The sequence below is a fragment of the Medicago truncatula genome, chromosome 7 (genome assembly GCF_003473485.1).
Source record: "Medicago truncatula cultivar Jemalong A17 chromosome 7, MtrunA17r5.0-ANR, whole genome shotgun sequence".
Taxonomy (NCBI): Eukaryota; Viridiplantae; Streptophyta; class Magnoliopsida; order Fabales; family Fabaceae; genus Medicago; species Medicago truncatula.
In genome coordinates this window covers 38,170,836-38,186,203 of record NC_053048.1, presented here as the reverse complement: position 1 = coordinate 38,186,203, position 15,368 = coordinate 38,170,836, and the positions used below count along the sequence as shown (strand labels likewise).

The following is a 15,368-nucleotide window of genomic DNA, read 5'->3' as shown; positions in this document are numbered from 1 at the left end:
ATTGGTGCTTGACATGGAGATGGAAGGAAATCTTGATGGTGTTCTCCATTAATAATGCTTTTTCATGTCTTCAAGATTACAAATACGAAGGATTTGTTAATATTATTTACCATTTTCCTTTCTTGATGATGCTTGCTTATGTATAAATGTACTACGCTCTTTATGTAAAGGAATTATGGTAACCAAAAGAAATATTATATGACTTAAAATATCAATTTGTAACCAAAAGAAATATTAAAGGAACAATTTATAATATGAAAAATTTTAAAAATTAACTTGTTATAAACAGTGGCAGAGCCAGACAAAAATGTTTGGGATGGCCATCATCCCGCCATCAAAATAAACTAAAATATAATATATAAATCATTTAAAATAAACCAAAAATCAATCATTCAAAATTTAAACTACATAATATATAAAGTCGATTATTACATACCTAAAGACGTACATTACGCTTTTCGAGTGACTTGAAATCATCAATAATTGATTCATAACTAATACACTCACTAATATCCCTTTCGATGTAAACTGACATGCTATTTGCTAAAAACTCATGTCCCATCTTGTTTCTCAACTTAGATTTGATAATTTTCATTGCTGAAAAAGATCTTTCAGTTGTGGCTGTAGAAACCGGAAGAGTCATAACAAGACGCAACAACCTATCAAGCAACAAGTGTTTTTTGGGTTGTCCATTGGCAGGAATGGCAGCAACCAAACATGAGCATAATTCTTGAATAGTTGATAAATTTTTCAAAGTTGATGATTCACGAGCCTCAAAAAGGAAATGGTGAAGATGAAATGGCAAATTAATCTTCTCCTGATCACTAAAATTCATGGGATAATATTTTTCAACAAGAGTACATATAGTGTTAATGTCAAAAGCTTTATATCCATCCTCCGGAGACAAAGCACAACTTAGAGTCAACAAATCCATTGCTTGCTCACTAAATCTGCTATTCAACTCTTGCAATTGTTTGTCAATGGTAGTAAAAAAAAATTCAACTCTGAAATAATGTTCTATTGTTACCTGATTCTCTTCAAGGCGAGAACGCCCAAATCTTGTTGTTGAATGACAATCATTGAGGTCAGGAACCTCAATATCATGTTTTTCACAAAAAGACACCACATTGGCAAACAACTTATCCCAACCATTTTCTCTCAAATCTTGAATAAGAGCTTTTGTTGAACGAACCAAAAGCACAGCGTTAACAACATCCTGAGATTGTTTTTGCAGGGCTTGACAAAGCAAATCTGTTGTCCCCGTAATTTCTTTCATCAAATGCAAGATAAATATAAAATCAAAAGACTTTAGGTGATTGTAAGAACTATCAGCATCCGCACGTTGGGCAAATTTTTTTGCATCTTTTGCAATGATTTTCAAAACTGTACAGGTTGCTTCATACATACTTATCAAGCTACAAATAGAGTTGAAATGTGATCCCCAACGAGTATCTCCAGCTCTTTTCACGGTACCAACTTGGTTTTTACCTTTACCAGTTACAATCTCCCCAGTCTCTAACAATTTTTCGATTTCTTTTGATTGGGCAGCTTGTAACTCATCATGGCGCTTAGTAGAAGAACCAACAACATTGACAAAAAAAGTTAGCTTCTCAAAGAATTTATGAATTGATGCAACTTCTCTTGATGCAGTAACTAAGGCAAGTTGCAACCGATGAGCAAAACAGTGGACATAGTAAGCATAAGGACAATCTTTCATAAAAAGTGCTTGTAAACCGTTCCATTCTCCTCTCATATTGCTAGCATCGTCATACCCTTGACCACAAATGTTAGAAACATCAAGGTTATGTCAAGAAAGTATACCACATACTGCTTCCTTAAGAGTTAAGGAAGCAGTGTCATTAACACGTGCCACATCAAAAAATCTCTCTTGTATCAAACCAGCTTTATCAACAAACCTTAACACAAGAGCCATTTGTTCCTTTTTTGACTCATCACGAGCTTCATCAACGACGATGCAAAATTTAGAATCACCAATTTCTTCACGAATATGTTTTCTCACCCTACTAGAAAGAATTTGTAATATCTCTTTTTGGATTTGATGTGAAGTATATTTGCAATTTTCTGGAGCATTTTTCAACACAACTTTTGCAACTTCATCATTGTAGGATGCTAAAAGTTTTAACAATTCAAGAAAATTACCTTGATTTCTCGATTTGTTTCCTTCATGGTGACCCCTAAAAGCACAAGCTTGAATTGTTAACCAACGAACAGTGTCAATTGAAGTCTTGAGACATAGTCGATTATTCAGAATTTGACTCAAACTTTGCACTTCAATAACATTCCTAAGATGCCCATCTTGATTCAAGAAGTCTTGACAAGCTTTCATTGCATTGTTGTGTGGTGAGTGAGGATCCTTCTCTATATGTTTAAGAAAGGAACAATTCTCTCCATTCCTAACTTTCCTCCAACTTCTAAAGCCAGTAGAAATGAATACTTCTGATCCGGGACGTCCACTTGGTTTGTTGCTAAATAGATAACATTGTAAGCAATAGGCAGCATCTTCTGACGGCGAATATTCTAGCCACGAAGAAAACAAGCTAAACCAATTGTGTTGAAACCGCCTTTGTGCTTTCCCGATACCAGACATGGGATAGTTTTCTAAGTTTGATTGATAAGGACCCCATTTTAGATAGGCTCTTCGTATTGCATCCTTTTGATTTGGTGGATATTGGTAAATTGGAATACGTTTTTCTGGATCCCTTTCTAAAGAATTTTCAATGTCATCCGGATCAACTCTATTAATCTTTGAAGGACGAGACTCATTTTCTTTGATTCTTGGATTCTCATGAACTTGTTCAGGTTCGGATGAAGAAATTATAACTTCATCTTTTTGAATATCAATGGCCTTCCTCTTGAAAATAGAATCGATTCTTTGAAACTTCATCTTAACTTTTCCACCTCTTAACAGCAAGAATCAAACCAACAATAAGATTACAATCAACAATAGTTTGTAACAGATCAAAGGGAACATATCAGAGGTAACTAAAAGTGATTAAAACCAACACTTAAAACCACCTGTTACAATCAAACTATCAAAGTGAACCAACACTTGAAAAAACCATAAATTGAACAATCAGAGGTAACTAAAAGTGATTAAAACCAACGTAATCATCAGAGAATAATCATATTTGAAGGAAAATACATTCAATTTCTTATTACCTTGCAATTTACAAGAATTAGGGTTTGTGGAGACTTTAGACAACAGAGAAGATGGATGGAGATTGGAGAAGGAGGTGATTGGTCGCAGCGGCGGTGCGGTTGCGGTTGGACGGCGGTTGCGATTGGAGAAGATGGATGGAGATTGGAGATTGAAGATGGATGGAGTGATTGGAATTTGGAGAAGAAGAAGAGAAGTCGCGTTTGTTCTTTCAGATGAGAGAGAAATATGCCGACCAAATGAAATATTAGTTGGAAAATATTATTATTAAGCAAGGGCATTTTCGTAATTTCTCTTAAATAATGGGGTGGCGGTGGCTCCCCCTTGCCACCCCCCGGTTCCGCCACTGGTTATAAACATCTAACTTAAAAAACCGTAAAAAGTATTTTGCCTTTTTTTAAAATAGTTATGTAAAAAATATGAATACAAATATTTAAAAGGTCTTGATAATCGGTACCCTAAAGATAATGGTTAAGGATTTCATAGATAGAAGTTTTTTCTTGGAAATATAAATATTACATTTGACAAAATAACAATTACATTACTTTTTTTCTTTAAATAAAAACAATTACACTATTATTTATTAAAAACTTACTTGTTATACTCCATCCGTTTCAAAATTAGTGTTGTTTTAGCCAAAAAAAAAATTTGTTTCAAAATAAATTCCACTTTCAGTTTCCAATGCAATAATAACTTTTTCTTTTCAATTGTACCCTTCAATTAATACTATGTTACACTACTTCCAAAGTATTATTTTTTCTTTAATTAAAAACAAATTAATAGTTGATTAGGATAATTTGGTGAAATTGCTATGACATTTGACTACTTTATTCCATTTCTTAATATATGTGCAATTGATTAAAGCGACACTTATTTTAAAACGGAAGGAATATTTCTTAATCGATGCCATGTCCATGTATAAAATATTGGGAAAAATATTTCAAAACCTGTGTTGTTAACACAATGCCTATCTTAATAATGGGAATCCATTGAGATGGAGAGAGTAATCAATAAGCTGAAATGTTACTATAACTGTGTTTCCTACTCTGAAGCTGAATCATTGATTGTCGCATTGTTCAAATTTTTTTAGGTTTATGTTAACGTGTGTCTTTAGGGCACAGGTTAAACATTAAATTCTTGCCACTGGTAGTAAGTATTAATTGAAAAAATTAATATTAAATTTTTAAACAATAAATTAACGCAATTTTTGAGACATAATTTCTATTAATGGAATCATTAACATGTGTCTTAAGGGCACAAGTTAACATTTTCTTTTTTTTAATGCAAAAGGAATCAAATCTTATCATGCTGATCATTTAGATATGTGCATAACCTCTCAATTATAAATCTTCAACAATATAAAAGTAACCAAGAAACAATATAAAAATTTCACATATGCTTTCATTACATTATATATAGATAGATTAGTTATTCCCCTTAAAAAAAAATAGAGATTAGTTATAATATGATGATCATTATGCATATAGGACACGTAGTGACATTATAAACTTAATTAGCAAACAGCACATGCTGAGCTCACTTATTTTTGTACATTTGTATATGTAAAAGGGAATCAATTATTTTTTTATTAAAGGGAATCCATTCAAATAATACAGCATAATAATTAATGTATGTTATGGGTTGGTACTAAATACATCATCCGGTCACAAATATAAGCAAAAATTCATGTTTTAGATTCATTCAATAAATGATGTATGTGATTTTTATTGTAGACAATATACATCATTTATTGAAGGGTTAATGGTGCTTTACCCCCTGTAATATAGGTCATTTTTTGTTTTCTTCTCTGTAAAATATTTTTTTTACAGGAGGTAAATAAAAAAAAATATTTTACAGGGGAAAATAAAAAATAACCTATATTACAGGGTGTAAAACACCATTAATCCTTTATTGAATGTATCTAAAACATGAATTTTTTCTAATATATATGATCGGAGGATGTAATCTGTATCTACGGAAAATAATTAGTTCTAAAATCAAGCTTCTCGGACTTGAAGGAAAGGCAACATGGCATAATAGTTATGGACAGTACACGTGCATGTTTTAGTAAATGAATTATATCGAGGTGAATGAATCCAAAGCATAAATTTCAACTTCCAAAAAAGGAAACAAATAATCTACGAGATCGAATCATGATTTTCAATTTCCTCCAACTTGCCTAGTGAATATATGCGTTCAACACGAAATATTCTTAAAATTTCTTAATGACGATAACTCAGAGGCCAAGATATTCACAAATGAAAATTAAATCACCCAGTGTTTAAATATACCATATGCTTGTTTCTACTTTCTACCAACGAGCAAATCCGATAATATCCTTTTAGCCAATTCTCTCTTTAAAAATACACCCTCTGTTTCAAAATGAACGTCGATTTAGTCAAAAAAAATTGTTTTAAAATGAATATCACTTTACATTTTCAATACAACTTTAATTTTTTTCTTCCAACTTTACCCTCAATAAATACTTCAATTTTTCTCTCTCACACAATTTTCAATGCAACTTTAAATTTGTCTTGTTCTTATAAAATAAGATTATTTTAGTAAAATTGTTTTGACATTTGATTACTTTATTTCATTCCTTAATTCGTGTGCAATTAGCTAAAGTGACAATCATTTTAAAACAGAGAAATTATATAACTTTGAGTCTATTTTTTCTATTTATTATGACTAAATATTTGTCTCTACCACACTCACCAACTTTGTCTCTCACTCTCTCTTCTCTCTAGTGCCGCACATGGAGGTGTAAAAAAAAGGATGTCAACCTGTAATTAATCTTTTTAAAACTCAAAAGAAACGTATTTGTCTATCTTTCAAATCTTTTGTTCATTCGGATGTGGCCCTCGTCTAATACATCGTTCTGCGTTAGCTTAGCATTCAATGGTGTGGTTGATTTAAAAGGATCATAATGATGTTATTTTCTCTAATAAAGTTATGAATATTGAGCAATTGATGAATCGAACGAAGTTTTTTCTTAAAAGTGGTTCTGCGTGAGTCATGGAGGAATCCTTATAGTTCTATGAGTGGGTTGTTGAACCTTTTGTTTATCTTTTAAGATAGCTCTTTGTACGGTTACCTAGTTTTTTTTCAGCGCTGTTATACACACCGAATAATTAGCCAATCATGTGAATTCTTGATGCTATCGGGATAAATCCTCTTGGGTTGTTTAGCATTTTCCTTTTTTCTTTTTTATATCAAAAATGCTATTTAAAACGAAAAATTGCTTCCCGACTGTTTCACGATACATGTGCATGTATGCTAATGCCACTCACTATTTTAGGATTTTCCATATTTTTCTCCCCACCAACCCTGATTTTGATTGGTTTGTTTTCATTCTTGATAAATTCGGGATAATTATTGTCGTTGTGTATAAGCATGGCTCTTTTTGTATCGAGGCTTTCTTAGTTTCTCTATTATTTGAGTTTTTGTATTTATGTTATTTTTGTTGTCCCTTTGTTTTGGTTGTTTTAATTTTCTTAATCCTTTAATGCAGTTATCCCTAATCTTAATACTAGGTTCTCAGACTTTCTTTCATTGCTTGTATTTTTTTTTTCTATATTGGGATTTGTGTGAGCACCTAGTGTACTCATTCATCAATTTAAAATATATGCAATGCCTTTAAAAAAAAGGAGGAGAATTGATTTCCACTATTGCAACTTTTTCACTCAATTGGTGTAACAAAAAACAATCTTTCAAACAAAATTGAGGGATTGGATAACTTAACTTGCTTGTACTAAGGATAGAAAGGATTTTTTTTTTGGTTACATAAGGATAGAAAGGATTGAAATGGTGCATCTTTTTTTTTTTTTTTTTTGGAAAGGAAATTCTGCATATTAAATATCCTTTTCTTCAACTTAAATCAAATCCAAAGAAATTTTTGGAAAAATAACAAAAGCATATTGTTTTTGTTTTGCTTAACATCACGCCTTGATTAATATCAAAAGGGTGATGAAAAAAATATTAGGAAACTGCACAAATTAGAAGAAAAAATAAAATAAATGCAACTACACTATGAGCTCTAGATTAGAGTGCAATCATTCAACTCATTCACCCACTGCTCAAAATCATTTGCTTGTGAGGCCTTTTCAACGCCAACCACCGTGGCTACTTGGCTTCTATTCTTGGCTAATTTGTTAAGTAGGTCAACCATGCCCCTCCTCCTCTTCAACCCTGGTGACACTGACTCACAACTTCCCTCCGATGAAGAAGAAGAAGGCTCGGGTGATTCCCTTTTCAAAACCACCTCCCTCTCTGGCTCAGATGTAGACACATCAGAGCCAATGAGGTGGGGAAAATTAAGCTTGGCCTTTCGGCCTCGCATCTTAAAAGCAGCTTTGTCGTAAGCCAAAGCTGCTTCCTCCTCAGTCACATACGTTCCAAGCCAAACTCTAGCACCATTCTTTTTTGGATCTCTTATCTCAGCTGCGAACTTCCCCCATGGCCTACGCCTCACTCCCTTGTACCGCTTCCATACAGGAGGCATGCTTACTTCACGCGCCTCTACAGTTGTGTCTAAATCATTGTCACTTTTAGGGCTTGGAAAAGGTTGATGAGATTTCAGCATGCTAGAATCATCAAAAAGAAGGTATTGTTGAATGTGTTCCAAATATTCCAAATCTGAGTCTTTGGTGGTTGAAGCCATGTTTTGGAGGAAAGAGTAGTGGTATTTTGGATCTAAAGTCTACCGTTTGTGGAAGCAATGAGACTTGTGGATATGGTGCTATACTAACTTTATTTATATATTGCAACAATTCTTGTTTATGAAATTGTTTATTCAAAAACTAACATTGAAACCGCGTGTGGTATTTCATTATTTAATCTATATATTCCCTTAAGGTCATTTCTGTGAAACTTCATGAATTTTTGAGTTGTGCCAATGGTCATCACTTTCAGTTGTTCAATAAATGTATAACAAAACCCTTATTTTTTTATATATTTTTTAATCTCTTCTCCCTTTGTTGAATATAATTAGTTTATTGCTTTTGGTTATCACGCATGGACATTGTAACTTGTTTTATAGCGATTGTTTAGATTCTTAAACTAATATGGGTGCGACTCTAGTGATGGGTTGACAATAAATGAGTATTTTCGCTTCGGTTCAACTTTGACATTTGATTTTTTTGTTGTGGTGGTCGGGGTTTGAACTCCAGACCCTACATATATTATGTATTGTCTATATCAACCGAGTAAAATTTACGAGAACATTAAACATTTGGTTCTAGTTGATATTAGGGGAATTTATGTTTTTCTTTTAATTCATTTGTTATTGTCTTTTTTTATGGCCTAGGCCCTTTTATATTCCTTAAAAAAATTATTGGTTTTATGAATAAACAGAATTCAAAAACACGAATGAATTAGACTCCTACACGTGTAGTGAATTAAAATTCAAATATTTTTTTATTTGCTAATAAAAATTTAGGGTCGAGAGATTGTTAGTTCGGACGTATTTTTTTATCTCCCTCTATTTAAATTTAAAAGATGTCTTTTTACCACTAAACTAAACATTTGGAGTTAGTAAAAATTCAAACTTTGATTTAAATAGATAATTAGTGTCTCATACACCTCAAATAGGATTATCTTGAAGGAAAAAAAATGCTAGGAACAAAAAATAATATCAGCTTTATGGATAAACCCAATAGGAGTATTTTATTTTGGCAATGATAACGTTAGTATTTTATTTTGGCAATGATAACGTATAATGCACCATTAGTAAATGCATTATTAAATGCATTGTTGTATACGGATAATAATATCTTCTAATCATCCCTAAAAAAATATATCTTTTAATCATGAAACTTTATCAAATTAACATTTAGTATTAAATGTAGCGTCACTTTAAAAGTGATTACATTACTGAGCACCAATAACAATAACAATAACAAATTATTTATTTTTATTTTTTTTAATATGTCAAAATAAAATATATTAACCAAAGCAAAAAAAATATTTCTAGCACAAGATGTGTTAGAGAAGTCTTCGAGAAAGTTACAAAGTTAGAAAACCAGGTCTAAAAAGAACAAAGCAAAAACAAAGAGGGAAACATGCTAGGTAACAAACAAACAAGCAATGAAGATGATTAAGTCTCCAATAATGGTAATCGAAATTGAATGTAACATATGTCGATTTTAACCACCAAAAAGTTTGAATCTTATTCTTTTAATATAAACTTTGTAATTGATCCTCCTTGTTTTGAAAATAAACGTGTGTATCTTTCTTTTCAAATCACCCACACCATAGAGAGCCAAATAACCTTCAAAGCAAATTTATCTCATCCGGTCCTGAACTCTTGAAATTGTCACAGTCGTACATTGCTTGCTTTACCTCTTCCAATGAAAAAAGTTTAATTAAATCCCCTCTATCCACCAAACTGATCGATTTAAAATTAAGATTATTGTGTCTGATAGTGGCACACGTGATTTGGTGAAAGCTCTGCAACCTTTAGAAGGTGGGTAGACTTCATATGCTATGTTGTCGCATTTGGATTGCACTTGAAAACACATTACCGCTAACTCATTGTTTAATTTGATTTTACTATTGATCTCCAAACAAATGCACGAAAATGTTGTGAGCCAAACTAAGTGGAATACCTTCTTTGTTGAAGAGTGTACAAGATCATGGGAGTAACAACGGTTCAATGCTTGAAGACCACAAAAAAGGAAGACGACACATATCCCCCTAAATCCTTAAGACATTAGATATATGAACTACCTCTCTTACATATCCAACCTTTCATCCATTGAGAAGAGATGTGAGACTTAACAACTAACACTTGAAATCCAACAATCTTCCCCTCAAGTGTGAGTTCCCACTTCTATAATAGGATCCAACGACGGATCCAACTCTCATTCCCCACTAAGCCGAATATGGGCTCTAATATCACTTGTTGGAGAGTTTGGGGTCAAGTCAATGCTCCAAGACTACAAGAGATGGAGACGCCGCATCTTCATCTATACCCTTAAGGTGATGTAGGACTTGATCACTCACGCTTGAAATTCAAAAATTGTTGTTAGTTGAAAATATATACATGTTGAAAAAGTCTTAGTTCCTTAGAATTATAAGGAAGAGGGATAACAAGGCTAGATACAGGAGCTCTAAGTCTTCGTACAAGATACATTACTTAGAAATACTTTAAGTTTGTATATGACATATTATTTTTTCTTATAATCTTGTCTTAGAATGTTGTGAGATGCAATGAAAATTAATAAAGATTGATAGTGTTGGTTGAAAATATACATATTGAAAATGTCTCGCATTGTTTATAATTACAAAGAAAGTGGAAGACTAAAGCTATATATAAGCGGGACTTCTAACTCACACTTGCTACACGATCGACCTCAAAATGGTTCAAAGGTGAACCTTAAAAAAATAGCATATCTACTCCCCTTCTTCTTTTTTAATATCAAATGAAACTATTTTATTAGGAAGAAGCTGAAAACTGAGTACAAAGACCAAACTAACTACAATGAGTAATCTAGAAGCCTCAAAACAAAAACCAAAGCTACCTATATGGATACAATACATTAGAACAATTAGCCATTCGTAAAAAAGACAAGGCACTCCCCTTCTATTTATTTACCAAATTCACTATTTTACTCAAAATTGTGGGGGTTTGCCTTTTGACGCTTTCTCGAAGTCAATATTAGAAGGACCATTCCTTGTGAATAAAGGCTATTATTTATATTTTGGGGTTACATTTTCAAAACAAATATCTTGGTAACAAACAAATGTAAAATAAGTTTAAATTGTGCAAACTTAGACATAGTTTTCATCAATTTAACAATAAATCCAAAGAAATGAGTGCTCTGTTGGAAAAAAAAAATACAATAAAGTCGTAGCTTTGCTTAAACATCACCCATCGAAGTTCATCAGAGTAATGAAAAAAATGATCTCAAACTAAGTAGGAGCAGCTACACTCACAGAAAAACTATTTAACTTAGGAGCTGCGAAACAGAAAAATTAAAATGATACAACCCTAGCTAAGAGAACCAAATTAGAGAGCTATCACTCAACTCATTCACCCATTGCTCAAAATCATTAGCATGTGATGATGCCGTTTCAATTTCAACCACCTTAGCTTGGCATCTATTCTTGGCTAGTTTGTTAAGTAGGTCAACCGTGCCCCTCCTCCTCTTTAACCTTGGTGACGATGACTCACAACTTTCCTCCGATGAAGAAGGCTCCGGTGATTCCCGTTTCAAAACCACCTCCTTCTCTGGCTCTGGTGTAAACACATCAGAGCCAATGAGGTGGGGAAAATTAAGCTTGGCCTTTCGGCCACGCATCTTAAAAGCAGCTTTGTCGTAAGCCAAAGCTGCTTCCTCCTCAGTCACATAAGTACCAAGCCAAACCCTAGCACCATTCTTTTTTGGATCTCTTATCTCTGCCGCGAACTTCCCCCATGGCCTACGCCTCACGCCCTTGTACCGCTTCCATATGGGAGGGGTGTTTACTTCACGCGCCTCTACAATTGTGTCTGACTCATTGTCACTTTTAGGGCTTGGAGAAGGTTGATAAGATGTTAGAAAGCTGGAATCATCAAAAAGAAGGTATTGTTGAATATGTTCCAAATAGGCAAAATCTGAGTCATTGGTGGTAGAAGCCATGTTTAATTTAGATGAGAGAATTAGTGGTGTTAATTTAGATCTAAGTTTTCGTTTGTGGAAGCACTGAGACTTGGGAATATGTGCTCTACTCACTACACTTATATATATATAGCAACAACTCTTGTTTATGAAATTGTTTATTCAAAAATGAACATTGAAACAGCGTGTGTTATTTCATTATTTAATCTATATATTCCCTTAAGGTCATTTCTGTGAAACTTCCTGAACTAATTAGTTGTGCCAACGGTCATCACTTTTTGTTGTTCAACAAATGAATAAATCCCCTCTTTGTTGAATATTATTAGTTTATTCTGTTGATAATCTCGCGTACACATTGTAATTTTTTATCAAGTATTATAAGATGTTGTTCCTGCAAGCATAATCAATTGTTGAGGATAATGCATAATATATGTAAGGTGTGGGTTCAAATCTCGGATACTATAAAAAAATCAACTATTATATATTACTTGCTCTTTATTTATTTCTCACTCAAGATGTATAGATTTATACGAGTGTACATCAAACATATTTTTGTTTTATATGGTGGTGAAATATTGGCTTTATGATCTTATCGACCAAGTACCAACAAACTTTGATGCGGCAGAAAAACTAGATTTTACAAGTGAAAATTTTTCCTACACACCCAAATATTATATTATGCCTTAGCATAGATAGAAGCAAGAAAGGAGTGATGCATTCATGTGATCTGGGTAGGTGATAGAGGGATAGAGAGACTGGGTATGTGATCTGGAAGCTGAATGATAGATCGGATGTGGTTCAATTTTGGTGTGGATGATCGGGTGTTTCATTTATACGGGTGTTCTTTTGGGGTGAGTGGTGGCAATGGGTAGTTTATGGATATTATTTTTTCAATGGTCGTTTTTTGAAGGAGTCTGTTTTATGTGATGATGTTTATTTTGGAGGGTGTTGTCCTCATGGATGTTAAAGATATGGATTGGCTAGGTGTTGTGGGTAGTGGTGTCTTTAATGGTGTTTATTTTCATGTGTTCCACCTATATACGCCATCTTTTAGCTTGTATTATCTTAATCATCAGTCTCTTTTTGTCTTGAGCAGAGATCTGGTTTTTAGATAAAATTTGCTGCTAAAAAAAGTATAGGGATAGAGAGAAATAATATAATGGATGATAGATCGATCTTGATTTATATTCGATAACTAATAGTCATGTCAAAAAGAGATTGTTTCTCTGTTCCAAATAGTTTTCTTCACAAACTTAAAGATTCAATCGTGATCATCTCACCTTATCAAGCAAGCTCACATAAATCTTTCCTCAAAAGTGAATTATATTTGGCCAATATCCCAAGCAATAGCGGAGCCAAAAAAAATAAAAAATGGATGGACCACTAAAATGAAATATAATATATAAACACATAATATTGTACAAACATTAATTGTAAATTTCATTCACCGGTAAAGTATAAGCGTGACAAAAAATTTGCACACCGTTGTGTGAGGGTTCGAAATTGCTGAAAACTACAACCGTTATGATATTATTTAAAATCTCGTAAAATTAATCTATGATTATTAATTTTTTAATTTTTCGGGTGGACCGTCTGCCCATGATGGATTCCGGCATTCATCCCTGGTGAGGTATTTGGTAAGAAGAATTCCCTTCACAATATTTAGCTTCAACACTCCGTTCCAACAAGCTCTTTCTCCATCTAGCAACCTCCATCATCATTTGAAAAGAAGAGTCAAATTAAATAATCTCAAATCTTTATGAGAACAATTATGAAAGTTACAATTCATACACTTTGTAAACAAGATAAATGACTATTCAGGAAACAAATGATTTAAACAAACTTGGTCTTGAAGAATCACTCAATTTTCTCAAAGCTATAAAAAGTAAAATTCAACATGTTCCTTTTTACATAAATACTTATATTATTATTTTGGGGAGAAAATATTAAAAACAATTCGTAAATCCATGACTTTGGGGAGAAAATGTTACATGAACACCCTTTAATCATACACTCTATTGTACATCCCATGCATTAAGGATATTTTGGTAAATTCATTTCACAACCATACTTTCTCTTTCATCTCCTCTCCCTTTTCCTTGCCACATGTCAGGATTTTATGTGGGTGTAAGAGGTGTATTGTCACATGGGGGTGTACATGTATCACCACTCTTTTAATATGGACCTCAAAATGGTTCAAAGGTGGATCTTCTAATTCCATTTTAATTTATTTACAAAATTAACTATTTTACTAAAAATTATGAGAGTTTGTCTTTTCAACTTTTTTTACAGTTATTACTTTTTTTTAGGAACAAACCAAAAGTAAAACAAATTGAAATTGAGAAATCTTAGACTTATTTTTCTTCAATTTAACAACAGATCCAAAGAAATGATCTGTTGAAAAAATTACAATATAGTCGTAGCTATGCTTAAACATAACCCCCATAGTATAACATCAGGGTTATGCAAAAATTATCTCAAACTTATTCTAGGAACAGCTGCACTTACAGCAAAAACCTAAATAACTTAGGAGCTGCAGAAATAGAAAAATTAAAATAAACATAGCTACGATAATTAAGAGCACCATATTAGGGAGCAATCACTCAACTCATTCACCCATTGCTCAACATCATTTTCTAGTGAGGCCATTTCATTTTCTACCACCATGACTTGGCTTCTATTCTTGGCTAATTTGTTAAGTAGGTCAACCATGCTCCTCCTCTTCGATCCTGGTGACGATGACTCACAACTATCTTCCGATGAAGAAGAAGGCTCTGGTGATTCCCGTTTCAAAGCCACCTTCCTCTTTGACTCCGACATGTACACATCAGAGCCAATGAGGTGGGGAAAATTAAGCTTGGCCTTTTGGCCACGCATCTTGAAAGCAGCTTTATCGTAAGCAAAACCTGCTTCCTCCTCAGTCACATAAGTACCAAGCCAAACCCTAGCACCATTCTTTTTTGGGTCTCTTATCTCTGCGGCAAACTTTCCCCACGGCCTACGCCTCACGCCTCTGTAACGCTTCCATGTGGGAGGCGCCTTCACTTCGCGCTTAGATGCAGTTGTCTTTGAATCATTGTTAGGGCTTTGAATTTGTTGATGTGGTGTATGAATGTTGGAATCATCATGAAGAAGGTATTGTTGAATATCTTCCAAATATGCAAACTCTGAGTCTTTTGTGGTAGAAAACAACATGTTTTGGAATTTCAAAGTGACTGTGGAAGCACACCACTGATAATGGATTGAGCTATACACTTCTATTTATATAGAGCAGCCACAGTGGTTTTGTTCAAAAGTTGACATCCTTGTGGAAGCACGTGGGGTTATTCCCATTTTTATTAAATTAAATTAAATATTGATTTACGGTTCTTCTGTGAAACTTCATTTTTCTTCACGTGTTGTTTGTTCAATAGTGTGTATATATATATATATATATATTTAATAGACTCAAAAATAATATTTGTACAATCATTTTGCAATAAATTTTAAAGAGCTATCTCTCATAATCGAAAAGGAAAGTTGTCTAAAAAATTATCACAAAATGATTGTATAAATAAATATCATTAATCTTATAGGCCGTCTGTAATCAT

General features: G+C 33.2%; 5 protein-coding genes across 5 annotated transcripts; all 5 read right to left on the bottom strand.

Moving 5' to 3' along the window:
- Positions 1–436: 436 nt before the first annotated feature.
- Positions 437–1,753, bottom strand: LOC120577069 (uncharacterized). The gene has a single exon (XM_039827987.1). The coding sequence runs from the start codon at positions 1,751–1,753 to the stop codon at positions 437–439; it is 1,317 nt and encodes a 438-aa protein (XP_039683921.1).
- Positions 819–3,402, bottom strand: LOC112416690 (zinc finger MYM-type protein 1-like). Its single transcript, XM_024771015.2, has 2 exons — positions 3,181–3,402; positions 819–2,919 (listed from the first exon to the last, which is right to left on the bottom strand). Exon 2 carries the CDS (start codon positions 2,903–2,905, stop codon positions 1,808–1,810), a length of 1,098 nt encoding a protein of 365 aa, XP_024626783.2. The 5' UTR covers positions 2,906–2,919; positions 3,181–3,402; the 3' UTR covers positions 819–1,807.
- A 3,496-nt stretch (positions 3,403–6,898) lies between these two features.
- On the bottom strand, positions 6,899–7,924 carry LOC25498944 (ethylene-responsive transcription factor 2). Its single transcript, XM_013593972.3, has one exon. The coding sequence runs from the start codon at positions 7,836–7,838 to the stop codon at positions 7,215–7,217; it is 624 nt and encodes a 207-aa protein (XP_013449426.1). The 5' UTR covers positions 7,839–7,924; the 3' UTR covers positions 6,899–7,214.
- Positions 7,925–10,938: 3,014 nt separating this feature from the next.
- On the bottom strand, positions 10,939–11,891 carry LOC25498943 (ethylene-responsive transcription factor 1). Its single transcript, XM_013593971.3, has one exon. It carries the CDS (start codon positions 11,797–11,799, stop codon positions 11,173–11,175), a length of 627 nt encoding a protein of 208 aa, XP_013449425.1. The 5' UTR covers positions 11,800–11,891; the 3' UTR covers positions 10,939–11,172.
- Positions 11,892–14,152: 2,261 nt separating this feature from the next.
- On the bottom strand, positions 14,153–15,007 carry LOC25498942 (ethylene-responsive transcription factor 1). Its single transcript, XM_013593970.3, has one exon. The coding sequence runs from the start codon at positions 14,971–14,973 to the stop codon at positions 14,353–14,355; it is 621 nt and encodes a 206-aa protein (XP_013449424.1). The 5' UTR covers positions 14,974–15,007; the 3' UTR covers positions 14,153–14,352.
- Between the last annotated feature and the right edge of the window lie 361 nt (positions 15,008–15,368).

Excerpts from the sequence above, each read along its gene's own strand:
- LOC112416690 (XM_024771015.2), bottom strand. The coding sequence starts at position 2,905 with ATGAAGTTTCAAAGAATCGATTCTATTTTCAAGAGGAAGGCCATTGAT.
- LOC120577069 (XM_039827987.1), bottom strand. The coding sequence starts at position 1,753 with ATGAGAGGAGAATGGAACGGTTTACAAGCACTTTTTATGAAAGATTGT.
- LOC25498942 (XM_013593970.3), bottom strand. The coding sequence starts at position 14,973 with ATGTTGTTTTCTACCACAAAAGACTCAGAGTTTGCATATTTGGAAGAT.
- LOC25498944 (XM_013593972.3), bottom strand. The coding sequence starts at position 7,838 with ATGGCTTCAACCACCAAAGACTCAGATTTGGAATATTTGGAACACATT.
- LOC25498943 (XM_013593971.3), bottom strand. The coding sequence starts at position 11,799 with ATGGCTTCTACCACCAATGACTCAGATTTTGCCTATTTGGAACATATT.